General features: G+C 39.9%; 1 protein-coding gene across 1 annotated transcript in view; it reads right to left on the bottom strand.

Annotated features, from left to right (window-relative positions):
* Nucleotides 1-221: 221 nt before the first annotated feature.
* LOC128640866 (uricase) overlaps nt 222-27,208 on the bottom strand; it is a 66,768-nt gene continuing 39,781 nt past the window's right edge. Inside the window, exons 6-8 of the mRNA XM_053693310.1 lie at nt 12,382-12,505; nt 2,969-3,052; nt 222-481 (exon numbers count right to left, since the gene is read on the bottom strand). Coding sequence (XP_053549285.1) covers nt 407-481; nt 2,969-3,052; nt 12,382-12,505 — 283 coding nt within the window. The 3' untranslated portion in view covers nt 222-406. The remainder of the gene's footprint in view (nt 482-2,968; nt 3,053-12,381; nt 12,506-27,208) is intronic.

Below are 27,208 nucleotides of genomic sequence, written 5' to 3'. Positions count from 1 at the left end.
ATAGTCACAGACATAAAATCCACAACTGCTTGATCAGAGGGCATTTAAAAAGATAGTAACAGCACAATAGTAATATCACCTAAACAAATTAATTGTACAGAAATCAGACCCACGTTCATGTTTTGTGTTCTGCATTCTGTAAAATAGGAGCTTACGTTAAAGCCACCATCACTAGAAATAGTCCACATATTTTATACTCAATAAAATATTTCAATATACACTTTCAATGCTTAAGCAAGATATATTTATTAAAATACTGACAGTAATAATCACAGGTTGATTCTATCATAATGTTGTTGAAAAGTAAATGAAGATGTGACCCAAATATTTTACTGTAGAATAAATGGAATGAAAATGAAGAACAAGTGTCAAAATTAGTTTGTACTATTTATACAACATGGTGACATCACAACTTTGAATGCTGTTTCCGTCTTAAGGTTCCAGCAATGTTCCCATATGGATTGTCCAATGGCAGTAACACCTGTAGAAAATAGATTGATAAAATACACAATGATCAAAAATGCATAATAATTGTCATTTTTTATCTCTTCTCAAAGGAGTCAAAGCAGATAAGCACATGGATACAAACTTTTATTTTTCAGACAGAGTATGCAATTGTAGACAACTTTTATTTTTATTTTAGATAAAATCTTTTTTTATTGGATTCAACATCTCATACATGACAAAGGTATAGAACATTGGATCACACAAACATCTTCCAAGTGTTATGAAATCAATTTGATTCTAATTTCCGATAATAATAACAGCCTGTATATTTAAGTACTGAATATCCCACTTTCTGGAGTCCAATACAGAACCCAATCAAAGATGTTACTCCAGCAAACTTATTAATGTAGCTTTGTAGAGCATAGTCCAGAATGTCCTTTTGCCCATACTCCTATCCTAGAGACCCTTACGGGTATTGTCCTACATCCCTTTGCTGTATACTCTTACTGAGAGTCAAACCAATTACCTTTTATACTTTAAGCAAAAACACAAATTAAACAACATATTCAATAAACAAATAAATGTACTAATAAACAACTGTGTGGTCGAAAGCTGTAATCAAGAGTTGTTATTCCTCTGGTCAATTGTAGTCATCTCTAACTATCCTGTTATCAGACATCAGCTATTTATAGGACAGCTTGCTCTTGGGTGTGTAACCACCTCCCCATTATATGTCCCCTTTTGCAATCCAGTAAAACCAGGTTCTATGGAATTGATCTGCGGTGCCTTGCATCCACACTATTATTTTCGTCATGCTGTATATATGCTGTATTTTGTCCAGAATTTCTATCCAACCTGGGACTCCTTCTTTCCAATGTCTGGCTATACAGACTCTAGTGGCCATGCAGAATATTTTAATAAGCCTGTTTAGCTGGGTGTTGTACTTTGGGTTATTTTAGTTGAGAAGTGCCTGATGTATTGTGAGGGAAAAGGGTTCATTGAGACGTTTACTTATAAGAGTTGCTAATTGGTCCCAGATATCCCGGACCCCAGAGCACTCCCACCACATATGCAGATAAGTGCCCGGCCCCCACATCCCCTATAGCATAGGTTTGTGTTAGATGTTGAGAAATGAGAAGACCTCACGGGAGTCAGGTACCACCTAAATAATATTTTAATGCAGTTTTCCCTGAGGTCTGCACTGATCAGGCCTTTGCAGGATTCAAAGAATCTGATCCCATTCCCCTTTTGGGAGAAGCACCCCTAACTCTGTTTCCCATTTGGAAACCAATGTCGACTTGTCATTATTTTTATTGTCTTGTAATGTCAGATATAATGTAGCTATGGTATACTTATCTCTAGTGGGAGTTTTGCAGATATGTTCCAACGTGGTGCAAGGGACTGCGTCTAGATCTATGCCATTTTTGTTTATCACTGATGTTATTTGGAGATATAGGAACCATTGTGGTTTTAGTGGTTGGATTTTGGCTTGTATTTGAGTAAAGGTCAGTATTCTTCCCCCTTTTGTAAAATCCGCCACCCTATAGAGTACTTTGTTTTCCCATTTTCCTATCATTCTATGAAGTTCTGGGGGTAGAAGGGTTCGAATGGGTCTCGTTTTAGTGTTTGTAGGCATTAAATTCAGGTGCTTTGTAAGGGTTTTCCAAATTTGTATTGTTTCTAAGGTGACAGGAGACCTGTAGTGAGGGTCATCTCTTTTGGGTTTCAGCAGCCAAAGAATGTCATCTGGGGAGTTGCATTGCAATAGGTCTGTCTCTATTTTCACCCAAACAACACAATGGGGTGTTTTGGTGAGCAAGGTGGCCTGTGCCAGTCTAGCTGCTTGGTAGTAACCCGTGAGATTGGGTACTCCTACCCCTCCTAACTGCCTGTGTTACTATGTGGGAAGCTCCCCTTTTTATTTTTATTTTATTTTTATTTTTATTTTATTTTAATTTACAGCTATGATCAAATTTGTTTTGTTCTCTTGGTACACTTTGTTGAAGACCAGGATTGGGGGCATTTTTATGATGACTCTATTACACATAAAACAAGTGTCTTTCTATTTTTGGACAAAGTGTTGGAAATATATTTTTCTTCCATGCTACATGATAAATATTGAGTTACACATTGTTGCACCACATGAGATAACAGCTTATATGCTTTATCATTGTAGTGGGAGATAATTTGTAGTTTCCAGTAACCATGCTGCCACACACATATATCCATCAAATGAAGACAAAGCACTTGCTAACATGCTATAAACAAGGCCAGTTTTCTCATGAGGAAAATTGGGTAACTATTCATGAGCACATTTACTCAGTGGCCATCTTTGGTAAGAGTAAAGTGCCAGTCTTCTATGACACTTTTGCTCCTAGAGCCCTTGGGGACCAGATTAAAATAAGCAGGGGCTCCTCTGCAATAAGTGGGGCACTACATCCTCAGTATGCCCCCAATCTGACCTGGTTGTGCTATAATGTTGTAGCAGCTAATAAAGTTACTTCAGATTTGTGAGTCTTACCTCATCTTGGTTGGTGAGTCCCATCTTGCTGAGGTCCATGGTAAAATAATGTTTGTTTGGTAATATTATTTCAATTTCTTCAATCTAAAAATTAAAAACAAACAATTTCTTACAAATTTTTTAAAAATAAAAAGTGCAAAAAAACTAACTTTTCATCCTCAAATCTATTATTACCAGAAGTTCAATACAAACAAGTTTTATCGTGACTATATATATATATTACAGCAAAAGCAAGAAATATTTAATATTTGTATTGTTTGTATTGTTTTTAATTGTTTTACAATCATTGACTATACAAAATACCACATGAGTAACAGAAGAAATCACGAGTAAGCACAAGCACCAAAAAAAGAAAAAAAATTATTATTATTTTTTTTTTTAAATGAAATCACATTTTCATCAAGGGTCCCGTCCAGACTTTACGCAAAAACTCCATAAACAAAGCAATAATAACTGTCTTTGATCCTTCTTAAAATAATAAAGATATGTTTCTTTCTTGTTTAATCTCTAACAAAAATTATCTTATTAATCCCCTTGGGGCTCATATAATATTCTAAGTTTGACAACCACTTATTGACAATTAACAATCTGAAACCGTACATGATACATAGATAAGCCACCACTACCCTAATTAACACCAGCACAAAACATCCAAATCCAATGCCCTTCCCAACCAGGGAAGTGGGGATGGTGGAGAAGGAATAAATACCCCCCCCCAATAAAAAATAAAAATAAAAAAATCATAGCAAGTCTCCTCTTAACATTCAGGAGAATACTAGAGCAGAGAGCCCTAGAGAGGTGCGCTTGTACGGAGCTATAAACGAATCCCCAGATGACGGCAGCGCTCTTGATAGAAGCAGATTTTGGGGCCTAGTTATCAAGCCGTCAACCTCAAATACGCTGGAATTCCGCAGCGTATTTGTGGCGAGGCTGATTCGCCTTAGTTATCAAAGGCTCGAGACCGGCAAAAGTAGAATTTTGTGACGTAAACTTCGATCCGCCGGACTCAGTCCGACACAGATCGATTCTTACGTCACTCCAGATGTTCCGCACACAAGTGCGGCACAATCTCACTACTTTTGCTAGTTATCAAAAAACTAGCAGGTACGCTCGGCACTTTTACGGCCCAGCGTACCTGGTTTTCAAAGCGCCAGCCTGGAGGCGGCGGATCCCATAGGAATCAATGGGAGTCTGACCATAACGAAAGTACAAGTTCGCTGCTGACAGACATCCCATTGATTCCTATGGGAGCTGTCTACACCTAACACCCTAACATGTACCCCGAGTCTAAACACCACTAATCTGTCCCCCCTACACCGCCGCAACTAAATAAAGTTATTACCCCCTAAACCGCCGCTCCCGGAGCCCACCGCAAGCTACTCTATACATATTAACCCCTAAACCGCCGCCTCCCGGAGCCCACCGCAACTATAATAAATGTATTAACCCCTAAACCGCCACTCCCGGAGCCCACCGCAACTATAATAAATGTATTAACCCCTAAACCGCCGCTCCCGGAGCCCACCGCCACCTACATTATACCTATTAACCCCTATCCTGCCCCCCTATACCGCCGCCCTCTATAATAACGTTATTAACCCCTAAACCTAAGTCTAACACTAACCCTAATGCCCCCTTTACTTAAATATTAATTAAATAAATCTAAATAATATTTCTATTATTAACTAAATTAATCCTATTTAAAACTAAATGCTTACCTGTAAAATAAACCCTAATATAGCTACAATATAAATAATAATTATATTGTAGCTATCTTAGGATTTATTTTTATTTTACAGGCAACTTTCAATTTATTTTAACTAGGTCCAATAGCTATTAAATAGTTATTAACTATTTAATAGCTTACCTAGCTAAAATAAAGAGAAATTTACCTGTAAAATAAAAACTAACCTAAGTTAAAATTACACCTAACACTACACTATACTTTAATATATTATTCCTATTTAAAACTAAATACTTACCTATAAAATAAACCCTAAGATAGCTGCAATTTAATTAATAATTACATTGTAGCTATCTTAAGATTTATATTTATTTTACAGGTAACTTTGTATTTATTTTAGCTAGTTAGAATAGTTATTAAATAGTTATTAACTATTTAATAACTACCTAGCTAAAAGAAATACAAAATTACCTGTAAAATAAATCCTAACCTAAGTTACAATTAAACCTAATACTACACTATCATTAAATTAATTAAATAAACTACCTACAAATAACTACAATTAAATACAATTACATAAACTAACTAAAGTACAAAAAATAAAAAAAGCTAAGTTACAGAAAATAAAAAAATAAGTTACAAACATTTTACAAATATTACAACAATTTTAAGCTACTTACACCTAATCTAAGCCCCCTAATAAAATAACAAACCCCCCCAAAATAAAAAAAATGCCCTACCCTATTGTAAATTAAATAAAGTTCAAAGCTCCTTTACCTTACCAGCCCTTAAAAGGGCCATTTGTGGGGGCATGCCCCCAAAAGTTCAGCTCTTTTGCCTGTAAATGAAAAATACAACCCCCCCCCAACATTAAAACCCACCACCCACATACCCCTAATCTAACCCAAACCCCCCTTACAAAAACCTAACACTAATCCCCTGAAGATCATCCTACCTTGAGTCGTCTTCACTCAGCCGAGCAGCGATGGAACCCAAGTGGACATCCGGACCGGCAGAAGTGATCATCCAAGGGGCGCTGAAGAAATCTTCCATCCGATGAAGTCATCATCCAGGCGGCGCTGAAGAAGTCTTCGATCCGGGCGATGTCATCTTCCAAGCCGTGTCTTGAATCTTCCTTCCGCCGACGCGGAACCTCCTTCTTCACAGACGGACTACGACGAATGAAGGCTCCTTTAAGGGACGTCACCCAAGATGGCGTCCCCTCAATTCTGATTGGCTGATAGGATTCTATCAGCCAATCGGAATTAAGGTAGGAAAAATCTGATTGGCTGATGGAATCAGCCAATCAGATTGAGCTTGCATTCTATTGGCTGTTCCGATCAGCCAATAGAATGCGAGCTCAATCTGATTGGCTGATTGGATCAGCCAATCGGATTGAACTTGAATCTGATTGGCTGATTCCATCAGCCAATCAGATTTTTCCTTCCTTAATTCCGATTGGCTGATAGAATCCTATCAGCCAATTGGAATTGAGGGGACGCCATCTTGGATGACGTCCCTTAAAGGAGCCTTCATTCGTCGTAGTCCGTCGGTGAAGAAGGATGTTCCGCGGCGGCGGAAGGAAGATTCAAGACCCAGCTTGGAAGATGACATCGCCCGGATCGAAGACTTCTTCAGCGCCGCCTGGATGATGACTTCATCGGATGGAAGATTTCTTCAGCGCCCCTTGGATGATCACTTCTGCCGGTCCGGATGTCCACTTGGGTTCCATCGCTGCTCGGCTGAGTGAAGACGACTCAAGGTAGGATGATCTTCAGGGGATTAGTGTTAGGTTTTTGTAAGGGGGGTTTGGGTTAGATTAGGGGTATGTGGGTGGTGGGTTTTAATGTTGGGGGGGGGGGTTGTATTTTTCATTTACAGGCAAAAGAGCTGAACTTTTGGGGGCATGCCCCCACAAATGGCCCTTTTAAGGGCTGGTAAGGTAAAAGAGCTTTGAACTTTATTTATTTTACAATAGGGTAGGGCATTTTTTTATTTTGGGGGGGTTTGTTATTTTATTAGGGGGCTTAGATTAGGTGTAAATAGCTTAAAATTGTTGTAATATTTGTAAAATGTTTGTAACTTATTTTTTTATTTTCTGTAACTTAGCTTTTTTTATTTTTTGTACTTTAGTTAGTTTATGTAATTGTATTCAATTGTAGTTATTTGTAGGTAGTTTATTTAATTAATTTAATGATAGTGTAGTGTTAGGTTTAATTGTAACTTAGGTTAGGATTTATTTTACAGGTAATTTTGTATTTCTTTTAGCTAGGTAGTTATTAAATAGTTAATAACTATTTAATAACTATTCTAACTAGCTAAAATAAATACAAAGTTACCTGTAAAATAAATATAAATCCTAAGATAGCTACAATATAATTATTATTTATATTGTAGCTATCTTAGGGTTTATTTTACAGGTAAGTATTTAGTTTTAAATAGGAATAATTTATTTAATGATAGTGTAGTGTTAGGTGTAATTGTAACTTAGGTTAGTTGTTAGTTTACAGGTTAATTGTAACTTAGGTTAGGATTTATTTTACAGGTAATTTTGTATTTCTTTTAGCTAGGTAGTTATTAAATAGTTAATAACTATTTAATAACTATTCTAACTAGCTAAAATAAATACAAAGTTACCTGTAAAATAAATATAAATCCTAAGATAGCTACAATATAATTATTATTTATATTGTAGCTATATTAGGGTTTATTTTAAAGGTAAGTATTTAGTTTTAAATAGGATTAATTTAGTTCATAATATAAATATTATTTAGATTTATTTAATTAATATTTAAGTTAGGGGGGCATTAGGGTTAGTGTTAGACATCAGTTTAGGGGTTAATAAATTTATTACAGTGGCGGCGTCGTAGTGGGGGGCAGGATAGGGGTTAATACATTTATTATAGGTGGCGACGGTGTAGGGGGGGCAGGATAGGGGTTAATAGGTTTAATATAGGTTGCGGCGGGTTCAGGGAGCGGCGGTTTAGGGGTTAAACTATTTATTTAGTTGCGGCGAGGTGCGGGATCAGCAGGATAGGGGTTAATAATTTTATTATAGAGGGCGACGGTATAGGGGGGGCAGGATAGGGGTTACTAGGTATATTGTAGGTGGCGGTGGGCTCCGGGAGCGGCGGTTTAGGGGTTAATACATTTATAAGAGTTGCGGCAGGGTCTAGGAGCGGCGGTTTAGGGGTTAGTAACTTTATTTAGTTGCGGGGGGCTCCGGGGGCGTCGGTATAGGGGGTAGAACAGTGCAGTTTAGTGTGGGTGCTTAGTGACAGGCTAGCAATAAAGCTGGGAAAAAGCTGAAGAGCAGCGAGATCGGATGAGTGATAACTCTCACAGTCCGCTGCTCATCGCCCCGCGGCTTTTTGACAGCTTTATTTGATAACTTAGGCGAACGTATTCAAGGTCCGCGGCGGCGAAGGTAGGCGAGCTTAGGCGGACGTATTGGGCCGGCGAAGCCAGAAAAGTAGACGGCTTGATAACTACCCCCTATAGTGGTAAGTCCTGTAGGAGACAGAAAACAAAGAGGCGCAAAATAGGACAGTACCGTCTAGTAACACAACAGCACAGCACAATAGAGGTGTCTCCCCCTATATTATTCTACTCACAAGAGCAGCGGCACAACCAGAGTGCTGAACACAGCAGGATGGGACTATAGCGAGTCACCGAAAGACACGCCAAACATGGGAGATGAAAACCCAGGATGTCAGACAGCCCGCACGATCCACTCCAAAATCAGCAGTTGGCCAGAGAGGTGTGGTGAAACACCGGTCCCGGATAGGTGATTAGATAGTGGCCAGTGCAGGACAGGACATGCAGGATATAGTGGATAACATCATATGACAGAGCAAGCAGGCAGTAGAATAAAATACTATTTATTAAAAGTCCATTAAAATCAGCAATGCATTTCTCAGCTAATAACTAGCTGTTTCATTAGGCTGTATCAATGATATGATACAGCCTGATGAAACGGCTAGCATTAGCTGAGAAACGCGTTGTTGATTTTAATAGACTTTTAATAAATAGTCTTTTATTCTACTACCTGCTTGCTCTGTCATATAATATTATCCACTATATCCTGCATGTCCTGTCCTGCACTGGCCACTATCTAATCACCTATCCGGGACCAGTGTTTAACCACACCTCTCTTGCCGACTGCTGATTTTGGAGTGGATCGTGCGGGTTGTCTGACATCCTGGGTTTTCATCTCCCATGTTTGGCGTGTCTGTTGGGCGACTCGCTATAGTCCCATCCTGCTGTGTTCAGCACTCCAGTTGTGTCGCTGCTCTTGTGAGTAGAATAATATAGGGGGAGACACCTCTATTGTGCTGTGCTGTTGTGTTACTAGACGGTACTGTCCTATTTTGCGCCTCTTTGTTTTCTGTCTCCTACAGGACTTTCCTCTTAACATTGCATTTTGTACATACGTTGTATTAATAAATGGATATATATATATATTGCCTTTGTAGATTCTGAGGTAAAGTTTTAATATAGCTGCCCCATTTCCCGAAAAAGTTCTTATTATCTAATTCTGTATTCAGCGTATAATCTAATTGCTCTAGAATAAATTTTGCCTTAACAGTATTTAGTTGTTTGGAGAAGCTTGTTTATATTTTTAGATTTCCAAGAGGAAAAAATTATATTCCTCCCACACATATTATAAAATTAATAAATCTTACACTGACATTTGCCCACTGACCTTCCATTAAGAAAATAATATCCTCTTTCTGTAGAGATTTGTTGATTGATCACCTTCGTCAGCCAGAACGACAGTTTAGACCAGAAATCCCTTACTTTTGGACATAACCATATACAGTATCCCACAAAAGTGAGTACACCCCTCACAGTTTTGTAAATATTTTATTATATCTTTTCATGTAATAACACTGAAGAAATTACACTTTGCTACAATGTAAAGTAGTAAGTGTACAGCCTGTATAACAGTGTAAATTTGCTGTCCCCTCAAAATAACTCAACATACAGTCATTAATGACTAAACCGTTGGCAACAAAAGTGGCCCAATTAGCCATTTTCCCTCCCCGGTGTCATGTGACTCGTTAGTGTCACAAGGTCTCAAGTGTGAATGGGGAGCAGGTGTGTTAAATTTGGTGTTATCGCTCTCACACTCTCTCATACTGGTCACTGGAAGTTCAAAATGACACCTCATGGCAAAGAACTCTCTGAGGATCTGAAAAAAAATTGTTTCTCTAGATAAAGATGGCCTAGGCTATAAGAAGATTGCCAAGACCCTGAAACTGAGCTGCAGCACGAAGGGCAAGACCATACAGCGGTTTCACAGGACAGGTTCCACTCAGAACAGACCTCGCCATGGTCGACCAATGAAGTTGAATGCACTTGCTCAGCATCATATCCAGAGGTTGTCTTTGGGAAATAGACGTATGAGTGCTGCCAGGATTTCTGCAGAGGTTGAAGGGGTGGGGGTCAGCCTGTCAGTGCTCAGACCATACGCCGCTCACTGCATTAAATTGGTCTGTATGGCTGTCGTCCCAGAAGGAAGTCTCTTCTAAAGATGATGCACAAGAAAGCCTGCAAACAGTTTACTGAAGACAAGCAGACTAAGGACATGGATTACTGGAACCATGTCCTGTGGTCTGATGAGACCAAGTTAAACTTATTTGGTTAAGATGGTGTCAAGTGTGTGTGGCGGCAACCAGGTGAGGATTACAAAGACAAGTGTGTCTTGCCTATACAGTCAAACAAGGTGGTGAGAGTGTCATGGTCTGGGCCTGCATGAGTGCTGCAAGCACTGGGGAGCTACAGTTCATTGAGGGAACCATGAATGCCAACATGTACTGTGAAGCAGAGTATGATCCCCTCCCTTCAGAGCCTGGGCTGCAGGGCAGTATTCCAACATGATAATGACCCCAAACACACCTCCAAGATGACCACTGCCTTGCTAAAGAAGCTGAGGGTAAAGGTGATGGACTGGCCAAGCATGTCTTCAGACATAAACCCTATTGAGCATCTGTGGGGCATCCTCAAATGGAATGTGGGGGAGCGCAAGGAACATCCACCAGCTCTGTGATGTCGTCATGGAAGAGTGGAAGAGTGGAAGAGGACTCCAGTGGCAACCTGTGAAGCTCTGGTGAACTCCATGCCCAAGAGGGTTAAGGCAGTGCTGGAAAATAATGGTCCCAATTTGGACATTTCCACTTAGGGATGTACTCACTTTTGTTGCTAACATTTTAGACATTAATGGCTGTGTGTTGAATTATTTTGAGGGGACAGCAAATTTACACTTTTATACAGGCTGTACACTCACTACTTTACATTGTAGCAAAGTGTCATTTCTTCAGTGTTGCCACATGAAAAGATATAATAAAATATTTACAAAAATGTGAGGGGCGTACTCACTTTTGTGGTATACTGTACAATGTAGGAGGGTAGCCATATGAAAATTACATCTAAAGCAGGCAGAATTTGAATTCCTCCCCCATCGGGCTAAACTACTTGGGTTAATATAAGCTTTGTTTATCAATTTTTAATGATATACTCACCAGGCAATAAGTAGTGTTGCCTTCCATGCTCTATCTACACTCGTTTGTATTACCACATTATTGATTATTTCACATTCCTCTATCCATTTTTGCCCAAGCTTATCAAGCAAGAAAAACTATTAACGCATGTATTGTACAATGTTGATATAGTTTTATTAATTAAATTAATCTTTAATTTATTTATTTTTTATTTGAGGTCCCTTTAAAAAAAATGATAATTCCTGGTAAATAGTGGTGTATAGAGGAACTAGAGCTATCTGTACACATTATATTTTTTCTGCATTAATTTATTGTTTTATGTGTTAGAAACCTAAGCATCTTGCTTTATGAGTGTTGTGGTGAAACTACTTGTAGGAACATATACTTTTGAAATAGCCAAAACCTATCATCTAAATATAAATATAAAACAAACTAACGGGATACAGAATTATGAAGCAATAAAACCACAGGAGATTCAAGTTTTCAAAAATGAATAACATCACAGAAAATATGTAAAAAGGAATTCAATATAAAGATATAAAAATAAATGTATGGGTGTTGTTTTCTGGCTGTTGGTTTGTGTTTCTATTTCACACATTCAAATAATTCTTTATATTACATTTTTCTTTATTATAGTTTAGAAATATAGAATACTGGGCTAGATTCTGAGGGTAGCGTTATTATGCTCCCCCGCTTGCACGTTAAGAAGTAAGCTTTTTACATGTCTCAGTTTGCATGCATATTACAAATTGATAGTAAGACGTTTTCACATGAGCGCTAAACCGACGCGCGTGGTGGGTGAGAGACAGGTTTGGTGATATTAGAGAAGCATGAGATTGGAAAAGGTCAAGGGCAGGTGAACAGCATGTAAAAATAGGTCTATAAGAAGAGCAAATTTATAAAAAATGATTTTTTGCCTAAGTATTTTTTCTTTCATATTCCCTTTAAAGCTAAATAGCATCTTATATACAACTGATTCTTATATGCAAACAGACTAGATAGCATATAACTCTAATAGTCAGAAAAAAATCATGCTATATCCAAATGTCAGTACAAAAGTAAATTTGAACTAAAGTAAATAAAAATCCTGTGCAATTCTACATTAAATACTCAACCAAGACAACCACTTAACAAACAAATTCAAGAGATATGAACAGACGCTGCCTAAATTTGATCTTTTCCTTCAATTGTTTATTGTCACATTCTGATCAATTCAAGTACAGTACCTCATGAATTTTTGCCAAACTCAGCACCTGGATGTCATACAAAGTCTTCTGAACAGACGGGGAATATTCTCCTTTGTCATAAGGACCAGCAAATTTATCAAGGATGGTTTCCTTAATAATTTTCCTTTAAATAAGAAAATAACATAATGTTTTTAAACTTAAAAATATTATAGAAAATGACAAATCAATAGAGACAAAAACAGACAGTTTATAGGTTCTGTAGCCTAGGGTTCTTCAAACTCTTTTTTTCCCAAGGTCCAGTGCCATGATACCGTATACCTTTGCAACTTCAGTTTTATGCTTGGCCTGATAATTTCTAAAGTATTATAAAAGATAGCAATGTAGTAGTTTAACTTTTAGAATGTTGTAAAAGGTAATAACACATACAACACACACAAACACTTACATACAACACACATCACACACTCTCCTACATCACAAATACACACCACACACACTCATACAACACACATACACACACTCTAATAAAACACACACATAAAACACACACACACTCATATAACACACACACACTTGTATACAACACACATACACACACTCTAATATAACACACACACTCTCATAAAACAGACATACTCTCATACAACACACATACACTCTCTTACAACACACACACACTCTCATACAACACACATACACACACTCTCATACAACACCCACACACCCACACTCATACAACACACATACACTCTCATACAACACACACACACTCTCATACAACACACACACTGTCATACAACACACATACACATTCTCATATAATACACACCTTCTCATACAACACACATGCACACTCTCATATAACACACATACACGCTCTCATACAACACACAAACACACTCTCAAATAACACACAAACACACTCTCATATAACACACATACACACTCATACAACACACACACACTCTCTCATATAACACACATACACACTCTCATTTAACACACACACCACACAGTCTCATACAACACACACTCTCATGTAAAACACACACATCACACACTTTCCTGCAACACACACACCGCACACTCTCCTACAACACACACACAAGTCGTGACCCAGTAAACATGGTGTTGCGACCCAGTAATGGGTCCCGACCCGTGGTTTGAAGAACCTTCTCTAGGCTACAGACAAGGCATGTTGCATTGGAAATCTGTAAAAATAAATTGCACAGTAGCAGTTGAAAGTACAAGGTCTTGGTAAGAAGCCAGACCAGTCAACAATGTTCAAGAGAAACTAATCTTAAATGTCAACAATAAGGTTACACAAGGCCAAATCACCTAACATTCTGCTCGTCTTTTTGGCAGGGTTGGGATGTGTTACTTATGCAACTAGCGCTCTTGCGCGAGACAAAAATGGACCTTGTACACTATGACTATGAAAAGGGTTTAAAGAGACATGAGAGTTAAAATTAAACTTTTATGATTTAGAGGTTGCAATTTTAAGAGATTTTAATAAGTGGAAAATGGCCCGTAAACATTTGTTAAGTATCAACAATTTGGATTGTGATCAGAAAACAGGACAAGCACATGTTAAAGGGACAGTGTACTCTAACATTTATTTATTTTTAAAGATAATTTTTATTGGAACAAATTGATGAGAAGAAAACAATCAGTATTCAGAGACGTGATGACTTCATTAGAATTCAGTGTGAAAACTGGTGCTTATAGTCCTCAGCTCCAGAAAACATGTGAGAGAACATGTCTGTAAATGCAAAGAGTTCTCAGTATGACTCAAGTCTCGGTAGGTATAGCAAGCAAAGCTGAGTCCAACAGAGAAAAAGTCTATTAAACCAGTCACCACGTCAAAATAAAGAATTTGTAATTTGCAGAATAAACAATATGATCTGAGAGGTTTACAACGTTCATGTATTACACAAAAAGAAATGTGGTCCCTTAGTTTGACCTTGTTTTCAATGATGAACTACGCTGATTAAAAAAGAGTAAAAAACAGCTGTGAACAATATAACTCAAGATATTCACTCTTATCATTATATAAGTATTAGCCTGAAAATAACATATAGACAAAGATAGCACAGTGGGAGATATATAAGTACATAGTTAGGGCAGTTATCTGAGTGTAAGTCGGACAGTAACTATTAATCCTGTAGATAAGTGGTAGTGAGCGTCAGTGTTCAGCAGAGTGTAAGGGGGAAACGAGAATAAGAATTGTCCCAAGGAAGGGCATTAGCTGGAGGGTATGTAAATTTAAACCGGTATGGTATAGGCACAAACATTTTAGAAAAAATGGGCAAAAACCCTGAAAGTAATGCACTTAAGGGATATTCCATTATTACATACTGAAGCAAAATCAGGAGAATAACCTATTGGGTTAACAGTGAGGTCTAATAGTAAAGCCTGTCACATAGAGGAGAGGCAAGAAAAGAAAGAAGAAGAAGGGGTAAAAAAAGAGGGGAGGTAGCGGGGGGGGGGACTTTAAGGCAGAGGGCCACTGCAAACCAGTTTTCCCAACACATTCTATTGGCAAGGTCAGTTGTAGAGCTTACTCTTTGGATTTATCGAGCTTAGCCTCCCAGTCGTCCCACGGCACCCATATAGCACTGTGAAGTGCCGTCTGGCCATCAACCCTCAGACAGTATTTTTAAATTTTACAGATAAAATGGATGATATCCAACACCTGTTTCCAGGAGGGGACTGTCTGCTTTAACCACATATGAGCTATTACCAGTTTGACCGCCAATAAAATATATATAGTCAAGTATTTGGCTGGTTTAGGAATCCTCTGCAAACCCAGGTGTAAAAGAGCTAGGGGCAGATATGGATTGCAGTAATCCAGTAGTACTCAGAACCTGGGACACTACATCCCACAGGCTCCCTATCTTAGGACAGGCCCAGCAGATAGTTGTGAACCAATTGTGCCGCATCCCCTCTAGCAGAGCTTAGAATGGGTAGGGAAAATCTTCTGGAGCTTGGTCGGGACCATGTGCCATCTGATTAGAAGCTTTAGGTATAGTTCATATATTGTTGCATATCGGATGGCAGTTTTAGTGTGGCGGATAGCTGAGCTCCAGTCATTGTCTTTGAACTCTTGTTTTCACTACTTCTCCCATTCCCCTGCCTGGCGTGATTTATGAAAGTAGGGGTGTTGAGCATAATTTGGTAGTGGAAAGAGAGAAGTATAGATGAGTGGCAGCTGACCAGCCATTGCTGCTCCCATAGAGTCGACATCTGTAGACCACAAGAAGGGAACCCCCAGGAGTTAACCAGGGACAATAGCCATAGAAACTCAAAATGCATCCTTTTAGGGAGTGCAAGTCTGTCTACTGCCTGTGCAGCTGTCATGAGTGTTCCCATAGAGTAGAGATCTCTGGAATGGGCCAGATCATTATCCCTCCACCACCGCGGATGAGAATCAGGTAAACAAAACAGGATGGCCTGAATGGAATGGATTGAGGAAGGGTGGGGAGCAACAAGCTGCTCATGTCTAAGATGTTTCCAGCTCTGTAAATAGCCTGAGATTATTCTGTTAGTAAGACCTATAAGGACTGGCAGTCTGGCACATGGCTCGGAATCCACACCAGTTCAGCTAAGTGAACGCCAGCCAGAAGAGAGGCCTGTTCAATTTGCGTCCACCATGAACAGTCATCCTCAATAGCCCACATAGTTATATGGGATAGCATAGCTGCTTTGCAATAATAATGGACCTTTGGAATCGAGAGTCCCCAATAGCCCAAAGGAAGTTGTAGAAGTTTCAAGGATGCTCTGGGGGGTTCTCGGATCCAAATATACAATGTGAGGATAGATTGAAACTGGTCTAGGTACCGATTAGGAATTACAATAGGCAGATAGTGAAACAAGTAAGTTAATTTGGGTAGCAAGGTCATTTTAACTGCCATTACTCTACCGTACCAAGAAATCTCAGAGAAGTTCCATTTGGAAGTTAGGGCTTTAAAGTCCCTCAGCAATGGATCGAGGCTAGCTGACCGTGTAACTCTGAAGTCGTGGGATAAGAAGACCCCAAGATGTCTTAAGCCCAAAGTAGACCATTTGAAAGGGTATAATTTGGTGAGTTCATCCACCTTCGCAGGAGGAAGCCCAATTGCGAATGCCTCAGTTTTAGAGAAGTTAATTTTGTGGAAAAATTGTTCTCCGAAGATTTTCAGTGTTTCAAATAGCACCGTCAGTGAACTCTTACGGTCTGTTATGAAAACTGTCAGATCATCTGCTAACAATGCCAGTTTATGGTAGGTATAATTTAACAGCACCCCCGGTATACTAGAGTGTTGTCTAATACTTTCTGCTAGTGGTTCTATAACTAGCGTAAACAGGAGAGGAGAGAGGGGGCAACCATGTCTCGTACCAATCCTTATAGGGAATTGATCTGATGCAAATCCCACCCCTCTCACTGTTGCAAAGGGAGCAGAGTACAGGGCCGAGACCGCTACAATGAAACTCTCTGGAAAGCCAAAAGCTCTCATGGTCTCCCATATATAGTTCCACCCCACCATGTCAAAGGCCTTTTCAGCATCTAAGGACAGGGTGACTAGCGGGACCTCCAGGTCTGCGGATTCTGAGAAAATATTAAGCTGTCGCCTCGTGTTGTCAGAGCCCTGCCTCTTGGGCATAAAGCCCACTTGATCTCAATGCACAATCTCAGGTAAGACTAACAACAATCTTTTGGCTAGAATTTTGGCAAAGATCTTGACTTCTAAATTTATCAATGATATGGGATGGTAGCTTACGCAAAAGGTTGGATCTTGCCCTGGTTTGGGAATGGTTATTAGCGTGGCTTCTAAATACTCTCTTGGAAATTGGCCACTAGATGGAGCCAAGGTGAACACTCTAGCTAGGAGGTCACAAATCTCTGGGGCTTTATGTAGCTTTAGGTTCTTAATTGTGTCTATGACCTCCTCAATTTGAAATGGGGCAGTCAGTAGATCAGTAAATTTCTCTGGGATGGGAGAAAGGTGTAGCAAGCTCAGATATTCCCTAATATCCAAAACAGGAATGTCTTTTCCAGGTTCATGGGAGACTATGTTATATAGTCTCTGATAGTATCTGGCAAAGACTACCTCAATCTCCTTGGGTGAGTAACAGGCATGACCATTATCATGAATCAATGTGATCCTATTAAGTTGTGTACGCTGTCGAAGTATGGCAGCCAAAAATCTATCTGGTTTGTTACCCTTGTGGTAATACTTTTGTTTCAAAATTTGGAGATTTTTCTGCACTTGTTCTAATTCTCTATCAGCTTTTTTTTTACTTCGGCTCTAGTAGTTGCCTAGCAAGGTCATGTGTGGGTGATGTTTTCAGTCTCTTATTTAGAGAACGAAAGTTACAGTATAACTGTGCCAGGGAGCTACTCCAATGACGTTTGAGTTGAGACTCCTGCTTTAAGAAGATTCCTCTCAGGTAAGCTTTTTTGAAGACCAGACTATAAAGTCTGAAACCTTTGCCATATCATTAGTCTCGAGGAACTGTGTAATTTCTCTCTGGAGATCTGGCACTCGAACATCACTTAGCAAATAGTCTAACAAGTACCAGTGAGAAAACCCCCTAAACGTGTCCGAGATTTGAAGATCAATGAGGACTGAATCATGATCCGACCAGGTACAGGAAACAATAGAGGCTTGGTGTAACCTATCTAGTGTCCATGAATCACACAGTGTGTAATCGATGCAGGAGAGAGATAGGTGTGGCTTAGAGAAATGCGTGTAGTCTCACCCCTCTGGGTGGAGGGCTCTCCACACATCATATAGGTTGTACTGCATGATGAGGGTGTGGAAAGATTGCGACAATGTGGAAGTCCCCTTATCAAGCCTCGGGGTCCCCTTTGGAGCTTTTTTATCTAGCAAAGGGTCCCACGCCACATTAAAGTCACCGCCAATAAGCAAGTGGCCCTATTTCACAGTTGCTATGGTGAATAGCAATTTCCTGAGAAAGATGGCTTGATTCACGTTTGGGGAGTATACTGATAGGTACAAAGAATGGACGATCCAGAAGGATAGTATGCAGTGAAAGACACCTTTATTAGTGGTAAAACGCAAACCTCATACAGAGACCAAACAGCACTAAAAACATCCTACGCGGAGTACCGGCATCAAGGACACGACTACATCAAGTACTGGTTTTGTACTATATTTTGTACTAGTGATCTGTGCCCAATTATACTGACTATATTATACAATCTGCCTGACTTGCATTTTGTTATACGCTCTACTTTGGGACATTACTTTGAACACTGCTTGTTTGTCAAGGGGTTGACATGCTCATTAATTCACAAGAGCAACTACTTACCTTGGGACACTAAGACTTCTGACCCTTTGTGACAGCGAGAACAGCTCTCTTTGTATGTTTTTGGGAATATACTGAGACTAGAGTGTAGAGGGTCTGATCTAGGAGACACACGCAGATTACATAACGACCTAAGGGGTCACACTCTGTGTATATTTGGTCATAAGCAATTGCCCTACTGAGTAGTATAGTGGCACCTCTTGCTCGTCTCTGGAAGGTCGATGCAGACATATTGGAAAATTACGGGATTTTAAGGAGACTGGGAGGCCCTTCAACCAATGTGTCTCTTGTAGGAATGCTAGATCAATACGGTGGGAAGTCAAATATCTGTGCAAGAGAATTCGTTTAGTGGGCGTGTTTAAGTCCTGGCAATTTAATGTGAGGACTCTCATGGTTGACTTCTAGGGTTTAGCAAAGAAAGAAAAATGCAAAGGTCCAACAGCTCTGCAGATTTTAGCGCTGGGTGGAGAGCAACAGACCCAAGGGCTGAGTGGGTGAAAGTGAGGGTGAAGGAGCAAAAATTACTCAAGAGAGGGCTCACCATCAGTGGGTGCACAGTCAATGGTAACTACTATGGGGCACATACAAAGTGTGAAGACGATAGAAGAAAGGAGATTATGTAACAACAAAAAGTGTTGGGGGGGGGAAGACTGGTAAGAGTGTGTGTGTGGTTTTAGTGAGTATATGTAAGGAATAGTGTAAGGTACTTATTTGCTGTAGGGTAACAAGCATTGAGTAGGATTACTTCTGTGTGAGCAGGTATAAGGTATTATGAAATACAGGGTATTCTGACTGTTAACTCAGAGGGCCAATACAAAGGAGAATAACTACTGTGGACTCAGAATGGATGACCATACACACTTAGTGCTCAACATAATATACACATATGAATAAAACAGCAAGTATTCAAAATTATAAACATCACATACAAATACCAGAGGGACTCTTGGAGGGGAAGAAGGAGGGAGGGGAAGAAGGAGGGCTGGGGGAGAGGAGGGAAATGGGAGAGAGGTGAGAATGGGTGTGGGGATATCAGAAGTATATGTAGGGAGTAGCTTAGGATACCTATTTGCTGAAGGATAACAAACATTGAGTTAAATCACTTCTGTGTGCACAGTATGGTATTATGAAATAAGGAGTATTCTGACTATTAGCTCAATGGGTCTATACAAAAGAAAAGAACTATTATGAACCCAGAATGAACGACAATTCATACTGGAAGTTCAACACAATATACACATATGAATGCAGCTGCAAGTATGGAATATAATAATCATGGCATCCAAATAACAGAGCGACACATGGAGGGGAAGAGAGAAAAAAAAAGGGAAGGGGGAAAAAGAGGGAGGGGTATATCATATAGGGGGCTTTAAAGTACAGCTACATTAAACGCATGAGGTAAACCCTAGAAAGCAGGGAAGTAATTCAAGAACAGAAATGATATACAACCAAAAAAAAAGATTATGTAACAGTATAACTGGGTAAATTAGTAACATCAATACAATACAAAACCAAAATAACACTGGAGAGCATACGTTACCAGTCCTCGGGCTAACAGTTCACGAGGCCCAGTGTGAGAAGATCAATGCTAGTCCAGTAAAAGTCAGGGTGAACCGGATATGCGAGTAAATTGGCCTTAAAGTTGACCTTATGGCAGGACTAGGTCTAGGTCTACTAGGGTTCCAATCAGGGGCAGCAGTGTGGAGACCCAGTGCAGGTCTAGAGGGGGCAGGTTGAAGTGGTTGCTGAAGGGACGCCCAACGCGCCTCCTGTAGTAGATCTTTTCCTTGCTGTGGGCTGGTAATGGTGTGCTCAACTCCATATTTATTGATGAGAAGCTTAACTGGAAAACCCCAGCAATAGCGGATACCCAAGTTCCTCAGCTCTGTAGTGATCTCGGAGAAAGATCTTCTTTGGAGAAGGGTATGTCTGGAAACAGCTGTATGCCAGCAAATTCTCCCTGCAGGGCTTGGGATCGCATGGATTCTCTTAAGAGTCTCTCCTTATAAGGATAGTAGTGCAGGCAGGCAATAGTATCTCTTGGTTTGTCTGGTGGTAAGTTTCTTGGTCTGGCTATAAGATGAATGTGATCCATTCAGCCTTCATCACCCTGCGCAGGGCCAGCAAGTGCTTGAAACAGTGATAGAGCAAAAAGTTCCTGAGGAGGAACCAACTCTGGGTTTAGTTTTTTAGTTTTTAGGACTGCCATCTGGTCAGCCAGGATCAGGGTATAGTTGACCCAGTGGGCATGATCAACAGTTAAATCCTCTTGCTTCTTTTCCAGGGTGTCTGTGCGTTCACTAAATAAGCTCTGCAAATGATCTCTTAATGGAGTCGTCAGATGTATGTGAGGAAGCGGGGGGTCCTCCTTGGGAAGGTCTGAGGACAAGTAGCGTGGACTTTGACTGTTTCCATTAAAAGAAGGGGAACCAGGCCCCACTTCATCTGACACTTGAGGTTCAGGGTCAGCCAGTGGTTGAAAATGCTCAATGACAGTCCTCAGCATTAGAGTTTGTTTTCAGCTTCTTTTTAGAGTGCTGCAACATTATGGCTAGTTAGGAGCTGGATAGCAATGGTGTTTCTGTCAGAGTACCAGGAATCAGACTGAGAAGTGAAGTGCAAAAATAATCACACCTTTATTAATAACAAAAAAATAATAAAAAGTCCACAAGCCAAATGACACGCCAGGAGTCTGGTAGTCAGACGAGCCGAGTCAGGAGCCAAAGCGAGTAGTCAGACGAGTCGGGATCAGGAACTAGGAAAACAGCAGAGTCAGAAACAAGCCAGGGATCAGGAACCAGAAGGGACGTCAGACAAGCCAGGTAATAAACAGGAACTGGAACACAGGAACTAACAAACAAGTCTGAGACAACGAAAGGGCAAAAGCATACTGAACAGGGGCCCTTTAAATAATAAGTGTGACATCATAATCCTGGGACTGCAACCTGTCTCACACTGATGATGTTCACCAGTTTGGCCATAAGAGGGCGCCCAGATGAGTGAGCAGCGTTACACACTCTGCATCAGATTCAATGAGAGAGGTAAGTAAAATGGCAGCCAGCAGCAAATAGCAAACAAAGCAGGGTGAAACCCTGACAGTTTCAGAGTGAAAGAAAAAATTAAAAAAAAATGGCTTTTAATGGTAGAATGAACAATGCAGCCTCAAAGGTGTATTACTATTTAAACAGAGTATGGGCCCAGCCTAGTAAATGTGAAAAATTAAAGAATGCAGGCTTCACAGATTAGGTGCTCCCACCTAGGCATAAGGCCCCCAAGTTAATTTCAATCTCCATTGGTGCCAGGTGGTTACCAGTTATGAAGTAGACGTGTCCTCAGGTTGTTACAGGCAGTTTAGGCCTCGGCAGTATAAGGACCTTGTAAATATGAGCAGTCTCCAAGTAGCCCCTAAGTAAAGTTCAGGTTGCAGAATGTAACTGTATTAATACAAGCAGGTGGGGCCCCCACTCCTCAGCTCTCCCTACGCCTCACAAGCAACCAGGGGCGTATTAAGGCATAGGCCAACAAGGCCGGTGCCTAGGGCAGCAGATTTTTAAGAGGCAGCAGAATTTTGAGTCCCTAGGGCCACTCTACTGAACTCAGGGCCGGGTGGCTAAATCAACCAATTACTAATGACTTAAATGGCTGGCCCGGCTATTGCTATCCTATGGGATTGTATGTGGGTACGCATGACGTGGTGACAGTGGAGGCAGAGCTCACTTGCGCAGCCTGACCTGGACTGAGAGGGAATGCAGTATTCTTCCTGGCTCCACCGCGTGATCGAGACTCACACAGACTACACAGTGCAGTGTGCACTACAACGTGACCACTGTGAAACAGCATATGCCTTCCTCCCTTCAATACATCTTCATTAGGCATTAAAATACTTAAACGGATTAGTCACTAAATACTTGTACATTTACTGTTTGTCTATCTGTCATACATGCAAAGAATAAGTATTTATTGCTGAATCTATACAACTATGTGACTTAAAACACAACTGAAAATATTTTGTATGCATTTAATACATTCAGAAACAATACAAGTATATACTTTATTATGATTGTATCCTGTGACTTTATCCCCTAGGATACAATTCCTAAACCTATCATAACTAATGTTGTATTTTTTAAGTACTTTTAAAGGCCAGTTTTTATATTCATTACATATTTATCAAAGCAGATATTTTGCTTAAATAACTGTCAATCACCAAAGAAGATGTTTAAGGTGGGGGGTGGGGGGGGGGGGGCAGCAGAATTTTGAGTGCCTAGGGCAGCACAAAACCTAAATACGCCCCTGAGCAACCCACTAGCCGTAGACTAGGTCTAGATGCTCCCGGAGTGAAATCGGGGAGCTCTGATGTTAGCGCTCTACCGTACTGTACCTGTCTCCTCCATGTTAGGCTGCGTGGCTCACAAAATGGCCAGGGGTTTCCCAGAAACTAAGTGATGCAGCGGTTGAGCAAGGAAGCGGTCACACTTTCTATCTCTGAAGTGTCTTCGGTGACTACCGGCTTCCTTGGGGGGATATCGCCGACTTTCCGGCACTAGCTGAGGTGTGTCCAAGGCGTCCTAACAGGCGTTTGTGGCGGTAAACGGCAGAGCCGACTAGAAACATGTCCGCTCAGCTCAGTGGTTAGCTCCGCCACCTGTACTGTAACATTTGTTTTTCCCTTAATGTGTTTCCAGTGACTTGTTTTACCAGCTGCAGAGTTTGAAATCGATGAGAGTGTTACTTAAGTTATTTTTTATATATGAAATAGCTGTTTCTGCTACTTGAAGCCACAGCTAAATAAGATGGGCTGAGCTTGTATGGAGAGCAGACCTATATAGATTATCTCTCTAATTACTTACACAAAGTCTTCCTTATCTCATTTCTCACTGTTTACTCAAACACCAACACATAGAGATAATTATGGAAAGGGATGAATTTAGTAGCTACATATAAATATCATATAAACATGATTATTTTTAAATAATAAAATATGCGGTTAAAATGTAAAGATAAAAATGAATATGGACGGAGATTTTAATTAATGCAAATTTACTTGCCCTTTAACCTTTGCAAAGGGGTTTAATACAAAGGTAAAGCTCTACTTGTGATCTGCATACATTATAGCTCCTGAGCAGTATACAAACAGTGATTGGCAAGTTGTGGGACTGACGGTTCTGATTGACTCACCATCAGTTTCCTGCTTGGGAGCTTCAATACTTTTAGGGGTTAAAGACATACGCCTATATTACGAGTCTTGCGTTAGCCTTAAAAAGCAGCGTTGAGGGGTCGCAACGCTGCTTTTTAACGCCCGCTGGTATTACGAGTCTGGCAGGTACAGGTGTACCGCTCACTTTTTTTCCGCGATTTTCGCATACCGCAAATCCCCTTACGTCAATTGCGTATCCTATCTTTTTAATGGGATTTTCCTAATGCCGGTATTACGATTGCTGGAAAAAGTGAGCGGTAGACCCTCTCCTGTTCAGACTCCTACCGCATTTAAAAGTCAGTAGTTAAGAGTTTTATGGGCTAACTCCGTAACACAAAACTCTTAACTAAAGTGATAAAAAGTACACTAACAACCATAAACTACCTATTAACCCCTAAACCGAGCCCCCCCCCCACATTGCAAACACTTAAATAAAATGTTTAACCCCTAATCTGCCAACCGGACATTGCCGCCACTGTAATAAATATATTAACCCCTGAACCGCCGCACTCGCCCTCGCAAACACTAGTTAAATTTTATTAACCCCTAATCTGCCGTCCCTAACATAGCCGACAGCTACCTACATTTATTAACCCCTAATCTGCCGCCCCCGTCGCCGCTATTATATTAAATTTATTAACCCCTAAACCTAAGTCTAACCCTAAGTCTAACCCCCCCTAACTTAAATATAATTTAAATAAAATGAAATAAAATTACTACAATTAAATAAATTAATCCTAATTAAAACTAAATACTTACCTGTAAAATAAACCCTAAGATAGCTACAATATAACTAATAGTTACATTGTAGCCATCTTAGGATTTATATTTATTTTACAGGCAACTTTGTATTTATTCTAACTAGGTAGAATAGTTATTAAATAGTTATTAACTATTTAATAGCTACCTAGTTAAAATAAGTACAAATTTACCTGTAAAATAAATCCTAACCTAAATTACAATTACACCTAACATTACACTATCATTAAATTAATTACTTAAACTAACTACAATTAACTACAATTAAAATAAATAAACTAAAGTACAAAAAACAACGAACACTAAATTACAGAAAATAAAAAAATAATTACAATTTTTTAAAGATAATTACACCTAATCTAATCCCCCTAATAAAATAATAAAATTCCCTACCCTATACTAAATTACAAATAGCCCTTAAAAGGGCCTTTTGCTGGGAATTGCCCCAAAGTAATCAGCTCTTTTACCTGTAAAAAAAAATACAATACCCCCCCAACATTAAAACCCACCACCCACACACCCAACCCTACTCTAAAACCCACCCAATCCCCCCTTAATAAAACCTAACACTACCCCCTTGAAGATCACCCTACCTTGAGACGTCTTCACCCAGCCGGGCGCAAGTGGACCTCCAGAGGGGCAGAAGTCTTCATCCGATCCGGCCAGAAGAGGACATCCAGACCGGCAGAAGTCTTCATCCAGACGGCATCTTCTATTTTCTTCCATCCGAAGCGGAGCCGGTCCATCTTGAATCCGACGCGGAGCATCCTCTTCCATCCGACGGCAACTGAAGAATGAAGGTTCCTTTAAGTGACGTCATCCAAGATGGTGTCCCTTCAATTCCGATTGGCTGATAGAATCCTATCAGCCAATCGGAATTAAGGTAGGAAAAATCCTATTGGCTGATGTAATCAGCCAATAGAATTGAGCTTGCATTCTATTGGCTGATTGGAACAGCCAATAGAATGTGAGCTCAATCCTATTGGCTTATTGGATCAGCCAATAGGATTGAACTTCAATTCTATTGGCTGATTGCATCAGCCAATAGGATTTTTCCTACCTTAATTCCGATTGGCTGATAGGATTCTATCAGCCAATCGGAATTGAAGGGACGCCATCTTAGATGACGTCACTTAAAGGAACCTTCATTCTTCAGTCGCCGTCGGATGGAAGAGGATGTTCCGCGTCGGATGTCTTCAAGATGGACCCGCTCCGCTCCGGATGGAAGAAGATAGAAGATGCCGCCTGGATGAAGACTTCTGCCGGTCTGGATGTCCTCTTCTGGCCAGATCGGATGAAGACTTCTGCCCCTCTGGAGGTCCACTTGTGCCCGGCTGGGTGAAGACGTCTCAAGGTAGGGTGATTTTCAAGGGGGTAGTGTTAGGTTTTATTAAGGGGGGATTGGGTGGGTTTTAGAGTAGGGTTGGGTGTGTGGGTGGTGGGTTTTAATGTTGGGGGGGTATTGTATTTTTTTTACAGGTAAAAGAGCTGATTACTTTGGGGCAATTCCCCGCAAAAGGCCCTTTTAAGGGCTATTTGTAATTTAGTATAGGGTAGGGAATTTTATTATTTTAGGTTTTTTTTTTTTTTTTTTTTTTTATTAGGGTGATTAGATTAGGTGTAATTAGCTTAAAAAAATTGTAATTATTTTTTATTTTCTGTAATTTAGTGTTTGTTGTTTTTTGTACTTTAGTTTATTTATTTTAATTGTAGTTAACTGTAGTTAGTTTATGTAATTAATTTAATTATAGTGTAGTGTTAGGTGTAAATGTAATTTAGGTTAGGATTTATTTTACAGGTAAATTTGTACTTATTTTAACTAGGTAGCTATTAAATAGTTAATAACTATTTAATAACTATTCTACCTAGCTAAAATAAATACAAAGCTGCCTGTAAAATAAATATAAATCCTAAGATGGCTACAATGTAACTATTAGTTATATTGTAGCTAGCTTATGGTTTATTTTACAGGTAAGTATTTAGTTTTAAATAGGAATAATTGAGTTAATTATAGTAAATTTATTTAGATGTATTTAAATTATATTTAAGTTAGGGGGGTGTTAGGGTTAGGGTTAGACTTAGGTTTAGGGGTTAATACATGTATTATAGTGGCGGCGACGTTGGCAGAAGAAGATTAGGGGTTAATAAATTTAATATAGTTGCGGCAACGTTGGGGGGGCAGATTAGGGGTTAATAAATAAAATGTAGGGTTCGGCGATGTTGGGGGCATCAGATTAGGGGTTAATAATATAATGTAGGTGGCGACGATGTCGGGGGCAGGAGATTAGGGGTTAATAAGTGTAAGATTAGGGGTGTTTAGACTCGGGGTTCATGTTAGGGTGTTAGGTGTAGACATAACTTTTATTTCCCCATAGGAAACAATGGGGCTGCGTTAGGAGCTGAACGCTGCTTTTGTGCAGGTGTTAGGTTTTTTTCAGCCAGCTCAGCCCCATTGTTTCCTATGGGGAAATCATGCACAAGCACGTTCAGCCAGCTCACCGCTGACTTAAGCAACGCTGGTATTGAGGTGAGATGTGGAGCTAAATTTTGCTCAACACTCACTTTTCTGAGGCTAACGCCGGCTTGCAGAAAACTCGT

Source organism: Bombina bombina, chromosome 10 (assembly GCF_027579735.1).
Source record: "Bombina bombina isolate aBomBom1 chromosome 10, aBomBom1.pri, whole genome shotgun sequence".
Classification (NCBI taxonomy): Eukaryota; Metazoa; Chordata; class Amphibia; order Anura; family Bombinatoridae; genus Bombina; species Bombina bombina.
Note: the sequence above shows the minus strand (reverse complement) of the source record. Positions and strands in the feature narration are given on the sequence as shown.